The sequence below is a fragment of the Cygnus atratus genome, chromosome 12, assembly GCF_013377495.2.
Source record: "Cygnus atratus isolate AKBS03 ecotype Queensland, Australia chromosome 12, CAtr_DNAZoo_HiC_assembly, whole genome shotgun sequence".
NCBI lineage: Eukaryota > Metazoa > Chordata > Aves > Anseriformes > Anatidae > Cygnus > Cygnus atratus.
The window spans coordinates 11,394,535-11,416,551 of NC_066373.1; the positions used below are offsets into that span (position 1 = coordinate 11,394,535).

At 50.4% G+C, this 22,017-nt stretch overlaps 1 protein-coding gene across 1 annotated transcript in view; it reads right to left on the reverse strand.

Moving 5' to 3' along the window:
- Window positions 1-792: 792 nt before the first annotated feature.
- The window catches only part of CNGB1 (cyclic nucleotide gated channel subunit beta 1), a 32,323-nt gene continuing 11,098 nt past the window's right edge, over window positions 793-22,017 (reverse strand). Inside the window, exons 13-32 of the mRNA XM_050713184.1 lie at window positions 21,345-21,461; window positions 18,575-18,704; window positions 18,359-18,401; window positions 16,146-16,290; window positions 12,211-12,282; window positions 11,281-11,438; window positions 10,826-11,005; window positions 9,403-9,611; window positions 8,423-8,473; window positions 8,222-8,308; window positions 7,785-7,849; window positions 7,127-7,249; window positions 5,921-6,062; window positions 5,475-5,634; window positions 4,991-5,088; window positions 4,824-4,907; window positions 4,294-4,412; window positions 3,728-3,874; window positions 3,032-3,227; window positions 793-1,618 (exon numbers count right to left, since the gene is read on the reverse strand). Coding sequence (XP_050569141.1) covers window positions 1,406-1,618; window positions 3,032-3,227; window positions 3,728-3,874; window positions 4,294-4,412; window positions 4,824-4,907; window positions 4,991-5,088; window positions 5,475-5,634; window positions 5,921-6,062; window positions 7,127-7,249; window positions 7,785-7,849; window positions 8,222-8,308; window positions 8,423-8,473; window positions 9,403-9,611; window positions 10,826-11,005; window positions 11,281-11,438; window positions 12,211-12,282; window positions 16,146-16,290; window positions 18,359-18,401; window positions 18,575-18,704; window positions 21,345-21,461 — 2,539 coding nt within the window. The 3' untranslated portion in view covers window positions 793-1,405. The remainder of the gene's footprint in view (window positions 1,619-3,031; window positions 3,228-3,727; window positions 3,875-4,293; window positions 4,413-4,823; window positions 4,908-4,990; window positions 5,089-5,474; window positions 5,635-5,920; window positions 6,063-7,126; window positions 7,250-7,784; window positions 7,850-8,221; window positions 8,309-8,422; window positions 8,474-9,402; window positions 9,612-10,825; window positions 11,006-11,280; window positions 11,439-12,210; window positions 12,283-16,145; window positions 16,291-18,358; window positions 18,402-18,574; window positions 18,705-21,344; window positions 21,462-22,017) is intronic.

Sequence of the window (22,017 nt, forward strand, 5' to 3'; positions counted from 1 at the left end):
GCAGCAAATCAGAACCCTGGTTTGACTTTGCCACATTTCCTGGTTTGCTTATTTAAATATTTATATACTGAAAAGCACTTGCAAATCACTAAAGATTAAGGGAGGTGGGGATGAGGTCAGATTTTCCTCTGCAACGCTAAGGGCAGTGGCGGGTTCAGATGCCCAAGTGGCACGTTGGAATTCCTTGAAGTTTTCTTTAAAAGAGAGCAAGCCATCACCAATTAACACGAATATATTCTGTCTCTTTCCACCACAGAAACCCATTTATTTTCCAAGAGAGGAAAAAAAAAAGCTGAGTAGGAAAGGTAGGAAAACCCCTCATGACATGAGGATGAGCCAGCAGAATTCGGATAGGAGCTGGGGTTTTCCCAGGGACCCACGTGGGTGTGCCACCTTTATGCCAGGGATGTGTCACAGGTAGACACGTGAAACTTGCAGCACTTGTTGGTATTCACTGAGCAGCTGAAGCTTCCTCAGCCACATCTCTTCCTCCACAGGAATGAAAGGGTCGCTGCAAGCTGCTGCGGGAATGGGGCCAGAGCGGCTTCCCCATGGGCAAAGGGGCTGAGAGCCAGCAGCATGACCTGGCGACAGCAGCATGACCGTGGGCCTGGAGACACTGCTGGAGCTGGAGCAGGTCGCTGCAGCGCCCAGGATGCACACGCTGCTCTGTATGCCACGGACTCTGGCCTGACCCTGAAGTACTGGCTTGGGGAAGCCTTTGTGTCGCTCCTCTGCCCTGTCCCAGCTGGAGGGCAGCTGGAAGCAGCCAGGATTTGCCCCCCGAGCACCGCTTGCCGGCGGCAGCAGGCACAGTGTGCCAGGGCACCCAGGGCTGATGGAGCTGCGGCAGCCTGTGGGCCTGCACAACTTGGTCTGTGCTTGGCTTATGAGCAGAGTCCAGATCCTTTCCAGATGAGTCACCCTCCCGCTGCCTGAAGTCCAACAAAGGCATCTTTTTTTTTTTTCCTTTTTTTTTTTTTTTCCCCTCTGGTGTTTGTTTCTGGCCATGCAGTGACTCAGTTTTTGGAGGTGAACAACCTCATGCTTTATCTGAACAGACACTCATTAACCATTCAGAGCTGTAAAGAGCGATTTTTCTTCTGCACTCCCTCACTGTTAGATCTCAAGGCTAGAGGGCTGGCCTGATATATATAGGGACTGTTCATACAGATGCTCAGTAAGAATGAGCACAGGAATCTTGTATAGTTCTGGGTCATTTGTCAAAGGGTTTTGACAACAGTGGATGAAGGACTAAGCAGAGAAGAAAGGCAGAGCCCATCTGCAGCACTTAGCTAGCAAAGCCTACAACCGCTGTGCAGGAATCTTTAACAACTAAAAGCTTCTACCTGAGGCATTTGCCCAATTCCTACTTGTGCCACCAGCCCCCAGATCTGCTTATTTTTCATTTCCCTTCTTCCTCTTCTTCTTTCTGCGATATCTCAGCAGCAAGTATTTCTTCATCCTCCTGCGCTGCTGAAATCACACGGATAGCGACTAAATTATCAGAAGATTTTGAGAATATTTCTTCTCCCGGAGGGGTGCTTGCTTTGGGGGAAGCAGTAGGAGATCTGCGGTGCACTGGTGACTTCGGTGGGATTGGACTGAAACTGGGATCCTGCAATATCCAAAAAAAGGCAAAATCATCATCAGGAAACTTTTGTCCATGGCAGGTCCTCAGCCACCACCCCAAACCCTGTCATCTGTGCTGTGCAAAGGTGTTTGGGAGAGTTTCACTGCACTGAGCTCACCATGGGGGTTTTCACCTTGCTACCCAAGATGATCCCTGTGAGAAAGGTGGCTGTATTACAGTCTTCAGACCTTGAAGTGAGGTAAGACAGGATGAGTGCAATGAAACTTTCTTGCATGCCAGCACCTTTTGCTCCTGAAAGATTTTGTCTTGGTAAAGGTTTTGCAGAGGTGTTGTCATGCAAGGGCAGCTCAAGACCTGCCTCCTCCTCAAGCCCTGGCTCCGTCAGAGCAAAGCTGCTGTGGCCTCAGAGAGTTGGTGTAGGGATGTGCCCTGAGGAGGGACATCCTGCTCTAGGGGTTCCCCCACCCTACCAGCTCTGATGTGCGTGCCCCCCCCAACAGCAGGTCTTGCTGCCGTGACTGTATGAAGCCCGCAGCATCCCTGCTCAGAGCTACTGATAACTCACTATCAGTTACTGGCAAGCACTGAGTAGCCAGAAACTTCATCATGCTTCTGTGAAGGACTGCAGAAATGCAGTAGTGTTTGGTGTCTCCCTAGATATTTACCAGCCTCAAGGCCACAGGGCACTCCCTATCAGTTGCTGTTTCACCCCCCTGGCTTTACATGTTCAGATGTGTTAGCCTGCATAGCTCCATGCTGGGAAGAGGAACAACAGCGACTGCATGGACATAAAATCTGTTTTTACCAGTCCAGTAAGCAGTTTTTACCAGTGTTTTCACTTGATGATTGAAAGGCGAAGGCAGTTTCCCTGTAGCCTGTGCAGAGTGGGAAGGACAGCATGCCTGCTGCTGTGTGACTGCCCAAATCCTGCTGCCAAAGCTTTTCAGGCAGGAACTGCCCCGTGGGTGCTGGGTGCCAGCATCACCCCCTGTCCCGCCGGCATATCTATTAATTGTGAGTGGCTGTATAGCCATGGCAAGGAAGAAATGCTAGTCTGTGGTTATATCTCAGCAGCAAGCTAGAGTTAGGCTTAGTGCTGTCAAATAGTTCAGCAAAAAGTCAATGCGCTTTCCCCTTTCTGTTGCAAAGCAAACCTCCAGACCAGACAGCGGGAAAATGGAGGCTGTGCGTGATTTGCTGGATACCCCCATCCATTTGTCTACAGTACTCCAAACTCTGATGACCGGAGTTAATTTCTTTAAGGTGCCTTCAGTGGCTCTTCTGCTGTCACCCTTGGAGAAAAGCAAAAGGAAGGACGGAGAGGCTGGTTTTCCTATCGCCCAGGTTAGACATGAGCTCAGGCTCTGGAGCCAGTGGTAATGCAGCCACTCATCACCCGACAAAGCAGAGCTGAATTCCTGACCTTCCCACACTGACCTGTGCTGTCTGCATTGCCTTCAGCTCCTGGAGCTTCCACCGGAGGTGCGCAAGACGCCCTTTGCCTCCCGCCTTCCCCATGGCAGCCAGGGCCGCCTGGAAGAGCTTTGGCGTGTCAGCCTTTGGGGGAATGATCAGCGGAGATCCAGGCTGTCCTTTCACATCTTTGGGTTTATTGTTGTTTTTCAGCATTTTCCTACAGTGAGGAGAACAAGAGATTATTTCATTCCAGGAATATATTATATTAGCTGGATTTTATAATCAGGAAACGTCAGACTTTTAAAGAATGGGGGCTTTTTACACCTTAGAAAGAACAGAATAACAAATTTGAGTAATGCTAAAAACTAGAGGGAATACGTTAACAGATTTCCAAATGAATATGCTCTGGCCTTATTTGTTCCTGAGTTGCACCGCCTTTCAGTGATGAGGTTTTATAGATCAAAACATCACCATTAGACGTGCAGCATGGGTCCCAGCACGTCCCTTGCTCTCCACACACGCTACATGGCAGGAGCAGCACGGGGGCCCTGCTGCATTTCAGCAGCTCTGCACCAGCCATGTTTTTCTTGGCAGGGCAAGTGCTGAGTGGTCACCCATGCTTGGCTGCGGCTGAGGGCAGAGAAATCTTCCCCATGACTTTCAAACCCGTGCTCTGTCATTTTAGGACACAGGGGCTGGCAAGCAGCTCACACTCACTTGGCCTTCTTACGCAGCAACTTCTGAGACTCTGGGTAGTGCACCAAAATCTCATTCAAGTCCTTCTTATCCAAAATGAAAAGATTAGCAAATCCATGAGCGACAACGTTTGCTGTTCGCCGATTTCCTCCTCCTGCTGCCAGCAAGCTGAATGAAACACGGAGAGATGTGAATGCTGCTAATAACAAGCTCAGCATACTGTTCATAACCTAAAACCTCCCTGTTCCCGTTGAGTGCCTCCACCTCTCTCTTTCAGAGGACTCAGAGTTTAATTTTTACCCATGATGAAATTTTCCAAGCCTAATTTCTAAAGAATGCTGTGCAACATTGGCATGAAATACTGCATAAAAAATGACCTGCCAAACAGGTCACTTCAAACAGAAGTTTTCACATTGCAGTTTAAACCAGTCCCACTTATGGTGGGCTGTAGGGAGGCAAATGTTATCACTGTGTTACCGATTGGTACAGGATGGGAAGTGCCCATGACATATCAATGGCTGGTGTACCATTGTAAGTCCATGGGCTTGGGCCAAATCTCCCTGGTTCCCTGGCAGTGCTTCGCTGACCTTATTTCTCCGAACACAGATCCAGCTTTCAGTGTCACCAGCACGGTTTTGCCATCGGGTCCCCCCAGCACCTGCACTTGTCCAGCCTGGATAATATACATCTCGCGGCCGATCTCTCCCTGCAACAGAGACAGGTGCTACGCAAGTTGCCCTGAAACAAAGGCCTTATTATGGATGCCCTGCCCCGCACCATGCTAAAACCCCTGTGACCTTTCACCCTTCTGCAAGCTCTCCAACTGCTTTATCCAGATGGTGCTCGCTGCTGAGCACCCACACCTGACCCCAAAGCCTCCTCCAGCTCCACACCCAGCTCTCCTGCCATTCATGGCTGCAGTAGAAGGGGTCAGGCTTTGCACGAGGTGAGCTGCAGCCAAGGACATTTTTGCTCCAGTTGCCCTGCCCAGAGCACCCCTGTGCCTGATGCAGGTTGGGCCCAGCCCTGCTGCGCCATGGAGCTCCTGCCCTGTGCTGCACTGCGCAGCCCGGCCGCGCCACCAGGAGGGGAGGGAGGCATCTGGATGGCTCGGTACCTTCTTACAGACGTAGTCATTTGGCAGGTAGACAACCGACCTGAGCCGCTTCAGCATATCGAAGATCATCTGCCTGTCACAGCCCTGAGCCAAAACACAGCCAACAGCGGTCAGCCCGTGCCAGTGGGGAGGCACACTGCAGGACAGGACATGCGCTGCCAAGGTACCTGGAAGAGGGCCACTTTGCTGACGATGTTGTAGTTCACATCAATGGCGATGTCCAGCCGCATCTTGTCCGGCAGCTGCACCAGCAGCTCAGACTCATCTGGGAGATGAAGAGCAGAAAACCAGCTGTTTTCAGCGCTTTCTCCAGGAGCACACCCTTGGTGCCCAGTGGCCGGTGGCAGGAGCCAGCTCCTGCTCTCCCCATTCATGGCTCGGTGCCCAGAGCTCCCTGGCAGCGGGGACGGGGTGAGTGGCAGGAGGGACAGCACGGTGGGGACACTGTGCTGCAGGGGACACCAGGTCACCATGGCTCCATGTCCCACTGGCAGCCCATGTGCCCAGAAAAGAGATAAATAACCCCGCCGCAAACCCGTAGTGCTATTTGCTGGGCTGCTGTTTGGCAAAAACATTTCAGACAAACAACCGTAGTGAAACCTGTGGAGCATGAGGGTGATGAAGGTGTTGACCCTTGAAGCAGGCTCTTACCTAGCATGCCTTGTGAATGCCACGTGTACTCGTACCACGTTTTGACACGGTTCTGCACAGTTTTGGGGATTTTGTAGAAGTTCATGTATTTAATAGTACTGTCCATGCAGCTCCGATAGTAAGTTTGCCCAGCAGTAGCAGCACCAACCACATCTCTCATCTGAATGGAAGAAAGAGTGGGAAAAGAGAATTTATTTGCCATCATCTATTCACCACACAGGTTAAGCACTCTAGAGAACACAGGAACGGTCATATGCTGTGTCCTGACAAGGGGTTTTCAGCATCTGCCAAATTCTTTTTGTCTTCTGCTGATGCTGAGCAGGTAAAGAGCCCTTGCATAGGGAAAACAAACCTGGAAATAACTCAGTGGACCAACCCCACTGAAATTGTCCCCACCCAAGGTGGGGAGACCCTGTGTGCATCCTGGGACAGTGGCTCCCACTCACCTGCCCGATCATGACGGAGAAAGCAAAGACACCCGTGAAGTAGTTCAGCAGCTGGAAGACAATCTCGAAGAGCGTCTTGGGGTCTGGCAGGCCCCCAATGGTGATGAGGGTTTTGACTGCCCAGTAGTAGCAGCGGATGTAGCTGGGAGGAGCAGAGGAGGCAGCTTGATCATGTTTCTGGCATTAAGACCTGTTTCAACCTTCAGGACCGAGCTCACATCTCTGGCCACAGCAAGCCAGAGCCGTTGCTGAAAGTAATTGTGGGTGATGGAGAGAAAATGAAGGGGCTTGCAGATTCCCTCCCAGGTGCTTCTGGAGCAGGGGGATGGAAAGACCAGAAACCTCTCCATAGGAGGCTCAGCTGCTCTGGCTACGCATGTTTTCTGCCTCTTTCAGCTTCACTGCCACAAACCAACAACATATTTTCAGCAACATTTACACTTTTAGAAACAGGGGAAAAAATTGTTTGTGAGCAATTTGTTGGCATAGGACTCTGGAGATGTCAAGTGAATTCTTGATTCATTGGTCTTGTGCACTCCTTTGGATGTTATACCTAGAGGTAGGTACACATATGTGTATCACACAAAATAACTATATAGCTGCAAAATTGCCATGGTAAGCTGAGTGCTGCAAAGGTAGGAAACACCAGCACTAGGGCTGGAAGGCTGACAGTCACTTGTCCCCACGTACACCTCACGCTAAGCCTTTAATGCACTTGCACAATCCTTTTTTTTCAGCTACCTCTTATTTACTGCATAGGAGAATGGTGCTAAATTAATTAAATGTTATTTGGTATTTTATTTTGCCTGTGTTGTGGAACACACAGCTGTGGGCGTTAATCACTAGGCAGCAATCTTTGGCAGCAAATATGAGCCAAGTACTCATATGGGAACATACGCAGTGCTCTCTTCTCCCCATGGCATCCTTGTTCCCTAGCACTAGGCTCACAATTTTTCAGCCTCTTCAGCACACCATATCCTTCAGCCTCAGCCCAGCCACAGCCTCTTCATCTTGAGCACATTGTAATACTGCACATCCCATCCCTCTTGTCCCTGTCATTCTTGCTGGCTCCACATCTTCTCCTGGGACTCCCCAGTCCTTTCCTCAGAGATTTTTATGAACCCAGCAACATCCAACCATCTCCTTTCTTGCTCCCATTCATCACAGTGTGCCGTACTACATGGGGACCTGAGCTTTGGCTTGTACCTGTTTCCTTCCCCATCATAGACCCAGGTGGTAGAGCCCAGTCCTTCGTAGGCTGATGCCCAGTAATAGAGGCAGGAGTTCACATGCAAGCTGTACAGTAAATAGGCAGTAGTCCGAATCACTCTGCAAAGAAAAAAAAAAAAAAGAAGGAAAAAAAAAAAGGAGGGAACAGGAGGGGAGAGGCTATGAGGATATGGCATCTGCTGGGACAAACACATGAGATCTGCCCTGGCATCACAAGTGACAGCAAATATGAGCTTCAAGGCAATGAGCTGTGTGCAGACAGCACAGGTCCTGCTTATGCTAGGCCCACAGCATGTCCTTAGGTTCCTGCTGGTCCCTCCTGCAGCTCAGGAAATGGAAGAAAAAAGTGCTGTGCCTGCCAGTTACTCCTCTCTGCTGCCAGTACCCCTGCCCACGCTGGGATGGCAATTGCAGCCGTGGGTTCTGGGAGCCATGCACCCCCTCTGTGTCTGCCCGGATGAGGAAAAGGCGAGCCAGAAGCATCACCACTACCTGTGTCAGCAAGTACAGCGACACGGGGAAGTAAGCTGGAAAGCCAGAACTGGTGTGCACCAAAGTGAACCTCTTTCCTCGGTAATAAATAGTGATGAATATCTCTCCGCCCCATAAATGATTCCTCAGCTGCTCCCCTCACCTGTAGATGTATGCCTTGCTCAGGATGGCCTCGAGGCGGTTGTTGAACTCGAAGAAGGCCATGTACTGGGAGGAGAAGGAAAGCAGTGTGCTCCAGTGTGCCGCAGCTTCCCAAGAAGCCACCAACCAGGGCATGTCCCTGCTCCAAGCCCCCTCATGGCCAAGCCCCCCGGCTGCCCTCCCGCCTCATTCCTGCAGCGTGAACGGCCACAGGCAGACACGGCCCCATCTGCACATGCCCTTCTAATAAAATGTAAGAATAATAAGGTTGAAATATTGACTGACAGCCCCTACGGCCTTCAGGACAGGACTTCCCAGGACTTTACAATCGTCCTGTCATTGATTATTCTGGCAAGCCACAGCCACACAAACCAACGAGGGACTCTTCTGTGTCTGCTTGGCATGGTGGTCTGCGTGGTTCTGCCCACTTCTACTCACCTTCAGGCAGCGGGGAAAACGCAGCAGTGGGTTGACACCGACTTTGAAGTAGAAGAAATCCAGGGGAAGGAGGCATACCACATCCATCTGAAACCCGCACAAAGAGAGAAACCTCTGCAGAACCTGCAGGCCCAGTGGGGTGGAACTGCAAGCCATACCGCAGATCAAAGACACAAAGTAATAAACAAAATTATGCCAAACCTTAAAGCGCTGTGAATGCAGGTAGTTCTCTTTCATGGCCTTTTTATCACTCTGGTTAGGAATTGCAGGGGAATAGAAAAAGAGAGAGAGAGAAAGAGAGAGGTTGATTATTGCTTGCAGAGAGCAAAGTCACCACCAACGCAGTCATGCATGGCTTTCCCCTTCTGTGCCACAACTGGGAACCTGCTCCCATTGTGCATGGAAGGGGAGCAGAGCAAGAGGAGCAGAAGACCTGGTTGTAGGCCAGCTTCCCATCCTTTCTCAGGATATCCCTTGCTCATTTTGCGCCCTGGAGGCAGCACACCGCAGCGGCAGCACCACGAAAGTCAGAGTTCACAGGAGAAACCTCCCTGTCTGAGCGTGAGCAGTGGGAAGGCTGTATCCCCAAGGTTTTATTTTTCACTGATTATTTAATTGGCTATGGAAATGAAACCAAGGGTTTTCACTTATCTCAGATGCATGAGCTATGCATTCAGATGGCAATCACTCCTGTCATATTGCTAATGAATTCTGCCTAGCTGTGCTCCAGGAAATAAACCCAGAGTTTGTTCTGCTGTCTGCTGTCAGCGGGTACAGGCTGCCAGCTGTGCCAGGGCTGGATGGCATGCCTCACTGCCCTGCTGGCAGGACTGCCCCATGGAGCAGCACCGTCACTGCTCACATCCTGGCCTGGGAACCAGGGCACCATGGACCATGTACTTTCTAGATGGCCTGATACTGATTTTGTGGGAAAAATACATGTGTCTGGGAGACAAAAAGACTGCCACCTTATCCTTTACATGGCAGGAAAGATGTCTGCACTCCTCCCAGAGTGCACCCAGCCCTAGTGGGAAGATGAAGAGCAAATCCTAGCTGTGGTGGTAGAGTTGCTGGATTGCCTGGAGCCTGATCCAGACACCAACAGCCACCGGGGGGGCTGGGGCTGGGACATCCCCCCAGCCATGCCAACTCAGTGGGATGCAACGCATGCTGCCACTCACTATTATGTCTCCCCCCCGAACAAACTGCAGGCGGGTCTGAAAAACAATGACGTCCAGCAGGTAGATGAGGTCACAGACGTAGTCCACGAGCAGCCAGAAGTGGATGTTGGATGGCGTCTGGTAAGGGAAGGCCCAGCGGACGGGGATCAGCCAGCAGTTCCAGTTCCAGGCCAGAACAACGAAGAACAGCCACAGCACATACATCAGGTCTGTGCACAGGGAAACACACCCTGAAAAGCTGGCCACACATCTCCCGGTTATGCAAACCTATTATACGAGGGGATTTCATCCCTTGCCTGCCCCCAGCACAAGGGTGAAACCTGCAGGAGACTGCAGGTTCTCCTGCTGATAGCATCTGCTGGCAAGTGCCAAGCAGGAGCCAGCAGAAGGATGGATGAGCTGGGCTCTAGATGCAAAGTTAACACTATCTGCTGCAGGGTACATTGCTTTTTATCAGAAAGCCTCTTCTAACTTTGCTGATTCAGTCACAGTTGGTTTTGCTTTGCTCCCACAATACTAACTTTTTTATTCTTTATTTTTTATTATTTTTTTTTATATTTTTATTTTTTTCCCCTCGAGGCTACGCTGAGCTAACTCTGCCTGCCTGGTGCCGGTGGCTCCCATTGTGAATGAGGAAAGGTTAAGAAAGAAGCTGGGTTCCCCTGCCGTGTTCAGCATTTGCCCACTACGAAGACTGAACAGCAGAAAAACGCTGTTCCTTCTCCACCTGGTGGTGCTGCTGGCACTCGCAGCCATCAGGGAGCATTTAGGAAAGCCTGTGGATTTCACACAGGAGTTTACAGCTAGCTTACATGTAAACTGAGTCGTAGAATCATTGAATGGGTTGGGTTGGGAGGGACCTTAAAGAGCATCTTGGTCCAACCCCCTGCCATGGGCAGGGACACCTCGCGCCAGACCAGCTTGCCCAAAGCCCCATCCAACCTGGCCTTGAACATTTCCAGGGATGGGGCATCCACAGCTTCTCTGGGCAACCTGTTCCAGTGCCTCACCACCCTCTGAGTAAAGAATTTCTTCCTTATATCTAATCTAAACCTGCCCTCTTTTAGTTTAAGGCCATTACTCCTTATCCTATCACCACACTCCCTGACAAAGAGTCCCTCCCCAGCTTTCCCATAGCCCCCTTTAGGCACTGGAAGGTTGCTGTAAGGCCTTCCCGGAGCCCTCTCTTCTCTAGGCCAAACGGCCTCAACTCCCTCAGCCTGTCTTCAGAGGAGGGGTGCTCCAGCCCTCTGATCATCCTCGTGGCCTCCTCTGACCTTGCCCTAACAGCTCCATGTTGTAAGTCACTCCTTGCTCAGTTGTCCTCCCTTCTCCACAGCATCCCATGGCTGGTGCTGCTCCCCTCCATCCCCTCCCCATCCCGCCCAGGGTTCTCCCAGCCCTGCCGTGCTCCATCTCTCACTGGTGAGCGGGTCGATGCTGCTGGGGAACTGGTAGCTCTTCAGGCGGTCCAGCCAGGGCCGGCACTTGAAGGCACAGCACAGCATCTCACAGTAGTGTTCATCGCCTGCTGCCTTGTCCCCTGGTGGCACTTCTCCCGGTGGGGGCGGCGGTGGTGCTGTGGGCACTGGCTTGGAGGGGGCTGGGAGAGGCCACACAATTATTTTAAACAGCAGAAAATCTTCTTAGGGCAATTTGGTTTAAGGCAATGCCTTTACAGAACATGTCTCCCAGAGCTACCCAGAGGGAAACAGTTTCCAGGTCATTAAACCAAATTATAATTCTTACTGCTCGATCTTCTCAAGGCCACCAACACCATCTGCAAACCTCCCTCTTCTCCCCATCAAAAACCTCCAGATTTCCTCCCCCAGCATTTGCCTTTACCTCTTTCAGACTCCCAGCCCAACCTGAACTCACATGCTGAAGGGCTCTCATCATCGGAGGTGACATCAGGGTCGGTCAGCTTCTCTTTCACCTTCTCTGTCCGCTCTTTGAAGAGCTTCACAAGCTCCTGGAGCCGGTCATTGATGATGGTACTGCTCTGGCTGGTGGCTGAACCGATGCGCTCGGGCAAGCTGTGGGGAGACTGTCAGGCTCTTCACTTGTATAGAAAAACCTGAGAGCAGGTTCAACACATATTATTTAACCCATAGGATCCTTAATTAGGATTTGTCCATATTTATCTGGCTAGCATTATCAGAAGAACACATGCTAAGGGGGTTTCAGTAAAATGCTGTCAGGAGCACCAGCCTGAACCTCATCTTTGCCCTTGGATGTAAGCTGCCCTCAGAGGGACTTGGAAAGCACCAAGACCCCAGGTTGGCTTTCCTGTTCTTGGGAGAAGGACAATTGGAAGAACTGCAGGGCGGAAATGAGCAGCAAGCCCCTGAACCCATAAACCATGTAATCTCCTGCCAGTGAGGGCAGCTCACCCCAAAACTGTCCCATGGGGCTGCAGGAAGCAAGGGCCTGGTGTGCAAGATGCACAGTTTGTCTCCTTCAACATGGAAGAAAAAGGTTATTTCTCAACAGTTGATAAAAGCAGGGTGTCCCCGTTATACCGTGTGTAGACTAAACGTGCTCCAGTTAGGCCTAAAGAGAATATTTCTGTCTGATTAGAGGAAAAGCAAGAGAGCATTTTCTGTTCCAGGGAAAATTGTGCTAACTGGTTTTGGAGAGGGGCAGCAGGAGGGCTTCACCTGCTACATGGTTCTAGACTGGTGCAGGCACTGCTCCCTCTCCCTCTGGTATCCCAGCATTTCCAACATCTGCACCATTTCTGCCCGAAATGGCAGGGTCTGGGATGCAGGATCCGGATGGGCCAGGGCCCAGGGTACCAGCACGCACCTGTCCCTCTGCAACTCATCCCAGCTCGCCGGTGCCTCATCCAAGTTGTCTGCGGGGGCTGGCAGCTTCTTCCTGCAGACACAAGCGCAGAGGCCATGCTGGGGGGAGCAGCGAGCTGAGTGTCCCCTTCCTCAGCCAGCTCTTCCTCCTCCCAGGTCTCATCTATTGCCACTTTCCCTTCTCCCACCCAGGTCTCTTTCCCCCTTAATTTCTGGCATCACCTGATATCACTGTGTGAAAAACACCTTGCTCCTTTTGCTGCTAAAGATCTGGTCCCTCCTTTGTGCCACCAAGCCCATGGCTGCATGGGCATACAGCTGCCTGCTGTTGTCTCCAGCCCTCCTTGGGCCACCTGTCAAGAGGTTTGCGAGGTTCCCGTGGCCCATGTTTCTAAAGACAGTCGAGGAAGGTAAGGCAGAACAAGAAGGTGAAATCAGGAAGAAAAGGAAGATATCTTGGCTCTGAGCTGGCTTCACAGCACCTAAATTCCCGAGATAAAGAGTGATCCACAGAGCAGTGGCTCCATGCTGTGGACCCAAGTGAAAAGCACATCAGGGCTATGCCAGGTTCAAGAAGAGCCCTATAAATGCTATCTTGGCAGTACTGAGTCAGTGACAGCTGATGTCCTCCTAGAAAGATGTGTCCTACTGCAGCTGGTGGCTCCCCAGAGTACAGATGGGTTTCTGGGAGATACTCTGGATTTCAGCTTTCACAGTAGATGTGCTTATTAATGTCCCCTGAAGTGACTGAGATGCTGCACACAGCAGCAGGCTGACAGGCATGCCTTTGCAGAAGGGTGCAAGGTGCAAACCAAAACCAGCAGAGCACGCAGCCGTGAGCCTAAGAGTAGCAAGGCAAGAAGAGCATTCAAGAAGTGGAAGTGTGAGGCATGGGGTGCAGAGACCTGCACAGACCAAGTTACATAAATATGCAGGAAGCAAAGTATGAAAGAATTTGAATACAAGTAATAAAAATGTAAATTCCCCCTCAACAGGTGGGGCAGGGAGTGCAATTGCCTGAATACAGACAGCATGAGTGGCATGAGAGAAGTGTGCACGAGGGTGAGCACTTCACTGTGTTGGAAGAGTGCTGCGGGGGTGATGGGGACAGCCCTGAGGCCTGCCAGCTGCCGTGACAGCCCGGCTGCAAGGCAAAAGCTGTGCACCAGAATCTCAGCGCTGCCCTGAGAATCAGGATCCCCTGATTCTTTACCAGTGGAAACGTGTGGTTGAGACCTGTCATGGGGCGTGGGACATGGGGCATAGGGCAAGCCACAGATGTAAACCTGTCCTGTGCCTGGCTGGGCCCATGTGGAACGCGCAGGGTCCTTCACATGGTCCTGCCCATGTGGCATCACTCAGTGAACTCAGACATTTACCACCTATGTCACTTAAGTAGGGAAGTATCTCCACAGACTTTGGCAACTGAAAAATAAAACAAAACAAACACACACACATGCACACACGCACAAAAAAAAGGCAAACAGTTATCTTATCAATCATCTCAACAGGAGCTTATCTTAGAGCTGGTTCTTGCTTGGCTCTGGTTGTGGGAATTAGCTTTTCATACCAAGGTATAACTGGCCACGGATGGAGAAAAGAAGCTGGTGCGATTTCACACACAATCTGCTTCCAGACACTGACTAGGCAACAACTTGTGGCTTGTTTGCGGTGGCTCTTCTGTGACTGGGTCTAAACAAGGAGAACCCAGGTCCTTCTGAGCCACTGCATGGCCAAAAGCTCAAACTGTGGCCAGCAAATATCCTCTTCCTCTGAGAGCACCAGCCTGCACCAAGCTCTGCCCAGTGGCTCTCCTGCTTTGGCGTGGTGAAACTGTAGTTCTGTACAGAGTGAAACACAACTTGCTTTTAGAAACCTCCAGCTCTGTCTAGGGACCTCCAGTGCCACCTTAAAAGAGACAAAATGGAAAGGTGGCAGAAAGATTCATTGCTCATATGTATAACGCCAACCATACAACCTGCTGTTTCATAAATTACTAGAAAACAACATGAGAAAACCGAGGTGCTCCAAAACAGCTGTACTGGGGAATACTGAGCTGTTTTTCCAATAAATGCAGTTCTGCGGGTGGGTGCTCCATGCTGACCTCACACTTCCTCTGTCTGCTGTCATCTTCTCAAAATGAGATTGTTCACTGGTGTCAAAAGGGCAGTAAAGAAATAAACTTTTAAAAGAGGGAACTACTAGTGCTTGCATGTTGTAAAAACTGCCTGTGGGTGACACAGATACGTGTACCTGAATAAACTGAGGCCATGGCTGTGGTTTGCTGTGTCCCTGGCTCTGAAAGTGCCTGAGATGTGCTGACATGTATGACAAGGGCACCAGTCTGAGTTTTGTCCATTTTCTACTTGTGCTGTTGGCATAAAAGAAAGCCCAGCACCTTGACCCCGATTCAAAGGCAATTGAACACCCGCAGAAAAGTGGCACATATCAACTCTTTGATGGCAACAGCAGGCATTGAGAAAAGTGACGTGCCTGGTCTCTGTCCCAGCAGAGGGGAGATACACAGCCTCATCTGGCGTGCAAGGAGAAAAGGACAAACCCAAGCTTTGAGTGTTCTCATGCTGGAAAATAAACTCAAGAAATAAGGCCAGGGACTATTTTGGGACATAGCTGTGCCCCTGCCTTACAAGAATAGAGAGAGCTTGAATCAGGTACCACACACAGGCACCCCACGCCTCTTGGGGCCTCCCCCTGGACAAATCATGGGTGCTGCTGGAGACAGAGGTGCAGAAAGCTTTCCCTGGGGCTGGCACCTCACAATGCCAGGAGAGACGGGATGGACACACTGTGCTTGGTATGGGGACAAAGTGAGAGCTGGCACACATGCTAGTGGGTGTGGAAAACACGGAGTTTTAATTAATGCATCAGCAAAAAACTGCATCCTGACCAGTAACTGCAAAGGGCACATGTCCCCACTGCTACCACCGCCTGATGAAGCACCGTGGTTCACAGCATCACGGACCCTCCGTCTTTGACATGACTGAGCAGCGCCTACGCCCCTGCCTCCCAGGCAGCCTGTGAGCTCCAAGCTTCTGCTGGCGGCTCCAGAAAGGCCCCATCCAGCCACCATGCCAGGCACTCCCCAGTGCTGTGCCAAAGGAGTTTGTCTCACCAGCTCCCTGGCCATGAGCTTGTTGCCAAAGGAAAATTTTGTCCCTGGGCCAATAGAAAAAGAGGAGGTGAGATTCAGCAAGCTTTAAATAACTGGCCTCTTAATACTGCCACTATTTGCATTGCAAGTATTTCATATGACTGCTTGGGATCTGGATTCCCAATTTAAAAGCCATTCAACAGACTGGATCATGGACTTTTTTGCTATTTCATTTTCAATTCCTCTAGGAGCTTGTTTACTCAAAGACCCAAAATACTCAGTAAGGATAAATGTAACTCCTGTTTTTCAGCATGGTTGCCTTGCTTTTTATTTATTTTTTTTACTCTGCAAGAATGAGCCTCCAAAAAGCCACCACCAACAAAACCAGTGGCTCCATCCAGCTTCAATTTTAAAGCACAGCCTTAAACATTCCCCTCTCTGAGCATCCTTGCTCCCAGGGAAGAGACACACGACCCTTCCAGCACTGAATCAAGCAGAAGGAGCATTGTTTTTTCAGACTGAAGGCCTGTACCCAGCACATGGACCCCCACACTCCCAGTTCAGGAGCACGGAGGTGTAGAACAACAGACAAATGGTGCCTGGCCATGGTCAGCTTGAGCAGATCCACCTCTGGAGCCTCCGCTGGAGGCAGCACAGACCAAACTGCCTCCCCACCCCCCCAGAAAAGCTTTCAATGGGATTTGAACATGTCATTAACAATTATAAACACGAGGCAAGCCTTTGGACTCCCACCCCCTGCTCTCGCAGAGGCTGTACCGACCGCACGGCTTGGGGTGCTAGGGGCTGCCCTGGCAGAGCCCTACCTGGGGGACGCTGGTGCAGCACCAGGCACCACCAGCATGTGGGGGTCACCAGGGGTGGGCAGCGGCAAGCAGGTGCCATCATCCTCTGCAGCATCACCTCCGCCGTCCACGTCCTCGACACCCACAGTGAGGCAGTGACTCAGCCCTTGGAGAAGAGGAGAAAGGCAGAGTGAATTGGGGGCAGCCAGCAGCCGCTCCCACCAGCTGCCTTCATTCCTGATGGCCCCTAAGCCACGTGCTGGAAGAGCGCTCCTTCTCCCTTTATTTATTTTGCAATTTCCCCCCAAAGCATTGGAGTGTTTCCTTTTCTTTTTGCTCAGTTTTTAATGCGGTCAGAAGTGCTGTTTGCTTCCTGTCTGCATTCACAGCTTGCAGGGATTCAGACTGCTCACTGCAAGCATTGGGCAGATGTCTGTAGGGCATGGGCAGTGATGCCACTTGCCCACGAGAGAAGCATCTGCTGGGAGCAGCTTGGTTGGGTCCTGCAGCTGGACAGGCTAGGACCAGTCCTCACTTTCTAAGCTACGTAAGGAGATGCCGTGTGTCCCCGCAGGTGATCTTCCCAGGGGATTTCACCCAACTGAAGGACCTTGTGCAAGCCTTCCAGTCCCACGCTGCCACAGGACCAGTGGATCAGAGCATGGCTCAACTGGATCACCAAGGAAAGGCCCATTTGGATTGCAAGGTTAACATTCTGTCACATGTAAGGAAAAGCAGCAGAATTTGGCTTGCTGGCTAAAAACAAAGCAAAGCAAAGCTACAGAAACACAGTTTGTATTTCTGGGCTAAAACACAGAAAGCTGCAAACAGTAAACCTCCGTCTTACTGTAATCTTAGTATGAGTGGGTTGCATGAATGCTAACTAGAAAATGCATGTGCAGCGGATATTTAACCCTCAGCCTGCAGGACCTTTCATGGAGTTTCAACCAAGTTGGAGTGATCACTTACGGTTATTTGCAATTACACTCTAGGACCTGAACTAAAAAGGCATGTCATGACGAGGCAGAAGCAGAAAAACATGATTTTTGTTCCCTAGTCTCTGTGGTGCAACATGAAGCGTGTTTTTATGTATTGTTGTTTTGATTTTGTTTTTCAAAAAGCAACAAAAAGCAACTATGCCAGGAATAGCACCCACTCCCTAGCTACACAATCCCGTTGTCAAAGCTGATCCTCTAATACCTAGGGGGTGAACAGGGGATTGCTCCTCATTGCAAAAAACGGGGTTGACAACTCCAGCCTTTCGCTTGCTGGCAGCGAGGACGGGGATGTGGGAGGCAGCAGCAGCAGCTCGGTAGCTGGGGACATTGGGGAGCTGCTCTAGCACAGGAGGGGAGGTGTCCCCACAGTCGAGCAGCTTGTCATGCACCAGCCGGTCTAGCTCAAGGTCTCGGGCGTGCTTGGACATGCTGCTAGGCGTCTAGGTGCTTCAAGCAAAGGACAAGGCATCTGAAGCTGCAATAAAACAAAGAATTGTTTGAGACAGGACAGTTATTTCAGTGCAGAGAAATGCAGGGCTGACGTTGTTTTTAGTTGCTGCCAGCCTCATGGGGATGCTGGTAGCGTGGAGCAACGGCAGTGAGCATCCTGCCACATGCATCTGTGGGCGCAGCACTGTTGGTGGACTGCAGTACTCTGCCAGGGCTGCATGAGCGTTTGGACAAGAAAAGAAACCTGCCCATAACAGGACCCATGTCACGCTGTTCCTGCAGCAGCTCCCACAACCTTGGTGCAGCTGTGCCAGGACCTGGCTTCACTTACTCAGGATGAGATGGGAGCTCCAAAGCCAAGCTTCATTAACAACCCATTACCTTCTAAAAGGTTATTTAAAGTGCACATTGTGTCACTGATTGATAAGTTGAACAAAGCAGTAAAGAAAATCCTTTTTTTTTTTTTTTCTCCCCCCTGTGTTCTTCTTTGGCTGGAGGAAAAACTCATTTCATATCAGAGGTTATTTAATCAACATGCCTGAGTGCTGCATGAAGTACCAGCCCTTCCTATCTGTCTCCAGCAGGAGACTCTGCTGCCAGCAGACTGCTCCCATGGCTGTTTCAAGCTAGCGAGAAGCCCAGGCAGGCCCAGCCAGCCTGTGCCAGTCATTCACTCCCAGGCAACAAGCGCTCAGAGGGCAAAAGCTGCTTCATCCCTCACCGGGCAACACATTGCCTGCTTCAGCTCATCCTAATACGACATTGCACTTCTATATATTCAGATACCTTCAGCATCAGTTTCAGTAACTTCAGCCGTCTTCTCTTCCACCTTCAAAACAACAACAACAAAGAAGCCATTTTAAGGAGAAAAAATACCTTTCCATCAGTAAAAAAGCAGCGGTTTGACTGGGTGCGCTGTGTTCCCCCACAGCCAGCCCTGCTCCCCGGGTGCCTGGTGTGCACGTGGCAGCAAGCACTCACTGCAAGCACAGAGCTCCATACCTGTACAAAAGCACCTTCTAGATCACTTATCTCAGCTTCTTCTAGCTGCGCAAAACTGAGGGCCTCTTCTGCAAAGAAGGCGTCCTCCAGCCCCTCATCGGTGGGGAGGCAAGGAGACTGGAGCGGGGCTCTGGAGGGGACAGATCAAGAAGAGACACGAGACTGAGTCCACTTTTGGACCTTTCTGAAGCTGTGCATGGTCAGGCTGGAGATGGCATGTCAATGGAGATGGCACATGGGTCTCTCTGGCTACAGGGCACTGCGCCTCTAGCTGCTTGGTAAGCCCCACTGCAGATGGGGATAATAACACACCGATCTTAGTTTAATTCAGTGGTGGCACCAAAAAGAAAAAAGCCACTAGATTAGAGGGGGCTTTATCATATTTTTCAAAAGGGTACTACATGGGAGACTGAGAGAACATTTTCAGAAAAAAAAAAAAAAGTTTATATTGCTGTGCATAATAATTTATCACATAATTAAGATTTGCCAAATAAAAATCCAAGAGCCTAATTTCCAAGCAGGGGTGCCTACAAACACCATTGGAATCCCAAGTTCATTCATACAAAGCACCACCAGGACACATAATTTTAATTAACGTAATTACACATAATTAAGGGGTGTGGTTAGCAGGTCAAGAGAGGTTCTCCTCCCCCTCTACTCTGCCCTGGTGAGACCGCATCTGGAATATTGCGTCCAGTTCTGGTCCCCTCAGTTCAAGGACAGGGAACTGCTTGAGAGAGTCCAGCACAGAGCCATGAGGATGATTAAGGGAGTGGAGCATCTCCCTTACGAGGAAAGGCTGAGGGAGCTGGGTCTCTTTAATTGGAGAAGAGGAGACTGAGGGGTGACCTTATTAACGTTTATAAATACGTAAAGGGCGAGCGTCAGAAGGATGGAGCCAGGCTCTTCTCAATGACATCCAATGATAAGACAAGGGGTGAAAGCTGGAACGCAGGAGGTTCTGCTTAAATATGAGACAAAACTTTTTTACAGTGAAGGTGACAGCACTGGAGCAGGCTGCCCAGAGGGGTTGTGGAGTCTCCTCTGGAGACTTTCAAAGCCTGCCTGGACACGTTCCTGTGTGACCTGATCTAGGTGCTCTTGCTCCAGCAGGGGGATTGGACTAGACGATCTTTCCAGGTCCCTTCCAATCCCTAACATCCTGTGATTCTTTGAATTTTCCTTTTCCAGATGCAGTTTCAGCACTGAGCACAGACCCCACTTCCACCACTCTGGCCAATGGGGCTCAAAGGATTGAATTTATTGTTTTGAAATAACTTTATAACTGAAAAAAGGCCTGATCACATTGTTCTGTGCAGTTATCTCCTGATTTGTTTTTTTCTGGAGAGAGAAGCAAAGCAGAGACTGGGAATAGTGAAAAATAAATAAATAAGTAAAATAAAATAAAATAAAATCAGATAGCTAAATGCACTAATACTGAAAAAAAAACCATCTTTCTGCATTCTCCACAAGTCCTAAGCTAGAAGATGCATGTAACAAATAGCGCCTGATTTTTCACTTTATCTCCCTTTCTTGAAAGCTGTTGCTTTATGAGGTCTTTTTTTTCCCCCCTTTCTTTCTTTTTCTCTCTTTCTTTCTCTCTTTCTTAATTCTGTGTCCTAGGTTCCCTTCAAATACAGTCCCAAGTCTTTTCATCCTAATCTAGAAAACCCATCGACATCTCTGTTTTCCCAAAAAGACAAACACAAAGATTGAGCAGCATCTCATTCACTCAACAACTGAAACTCGTTTCTGCTGTAGACCTACAGGAGCATGCAAAATGGTGTTTTGAAACCTGTTGAAAAACAGATTTTGAGTAAATAATTAGCTAAGTTTTTAACACTGAATAATTATGTATTTTCAGCCTCTTCCTGAAAATCTAGCTCCTTTAGAGGAATCAGCAAAAGGCAGAGAATAGTATTACGCTACTGGGTTAGAAATCCCTAAATGTTTACATCACGTGAAATCAGAGCAAACCACTAAACTGATCAGAAACATATTTCTAAATACTGCCTGGTCCAAAGTTACTGCCTACAAAAGCTGACAATAGCTCGGCTATTTTCCGCAACAGGAGAAGAGGCAAAAACGCACCTACTCGTCCCTGGGAGTATTTGCAGCTGCGACACAAGGCTGTCCTTAGGTTCAGCTCCGTACTACTTCTGGTAATCCCGAGAGCACGGAATTAGCAGACCAGACTGCAGCCTAGGAGGAGTGCCCGGCACCCCGGGGCCCTGCACACCCCCGCCGGGTCTGGGCAGAGGGGGCGGCGGCCGCTGCAGGCGGCTGCAGGGATGGAGCCCGTGTCGCCAGGAGACACGATGTCACCAGCGATCTCGGGGGTGAGACGGGTTGCAAAAGCATCCTCATGAAAGCGCCCTCTCGAAAGCATCCTCTCAAAAACATCCTCTCGAAAGCATCACCCTCCACCCCCCCGAAAGCATCCTCCCCAAAGCACGTCCCCGCTCCCCTTCTGCCCGCTCCTCCCCTCCCCCCGAAGCATCCTCCCAAAAGCATCCTCTGGAAAGAAAGCAGTTTCCTGGCCCAGCAGGGACACAGGTGAGCAGAGCTGACAGCCCGCTGGGCTCCCCCACCGTGGCCCCAAGCCAGTCCTGGGGCCAGCTCTGCAGAGAGGAGTTTGCTCTTCCACAGGTGTCTCAATCTCCACGGCTTGTAAACACATCTGAAACAACCATGGCTAGCGTGCCCGTTTCCAGACAAACTGTAAACAGGAGAAAAGCTGAAGGCACTCACAGACCCTGCACAAACTCACCCCACGCTCTCCTCCACCTCCTCCTCCTCTTCCTTCTTCTCCTCCACTTCCTCCTCCTCCTCTTCACCCTCCTCCTCCTGCTCCTCCTCAGCAGCACTCAGGGAGCAGGAGCACAGCCTGGGAGGGAGAAGCTCATCAGGTGAGATGCATAAAGCAGGTCTGAGCCTTACCAGAGGCATGGGAACAAATGGCTCAGACAGCATCACCAGTCCCCACGCCCTTTGGGCCAGGGGTGCTCTCCCACCACCCCCATGCCAACATCTGGAGGATGCAGAGGGGCACGCCAGGCACACACTCTTGTGAGGCACTGTGTGACTTCAGTAGAGCAATGAAGGGAAAAAAGTCTGGAAGCACAAAACCAGAGTCCTAGTAATATTCTCCTTGCAGCACAGGACTTGCTTAGGGATGACTGGCTGCTGATTTTGAGCAAAATCTCCTTGCTAGTGAGATGCACTGTCCAGTGTTGCACAAGCTGCCAGTTTCTCAGGCTGACATACTAATGGGAAAAAAAATCTCAAAGATAATTTTATAACGTGCCCATTTGTTTTTAGCAGAGTGGAAGGGAGCTCCGCCAAACAGCGAGTCAACAAACATGACTCTGGGAACAGTTTTCTCTTGGTGCAGTCATTTAGAATCACAGAACCATAGAATGGTTGGGGTTGAGAAGGACCTT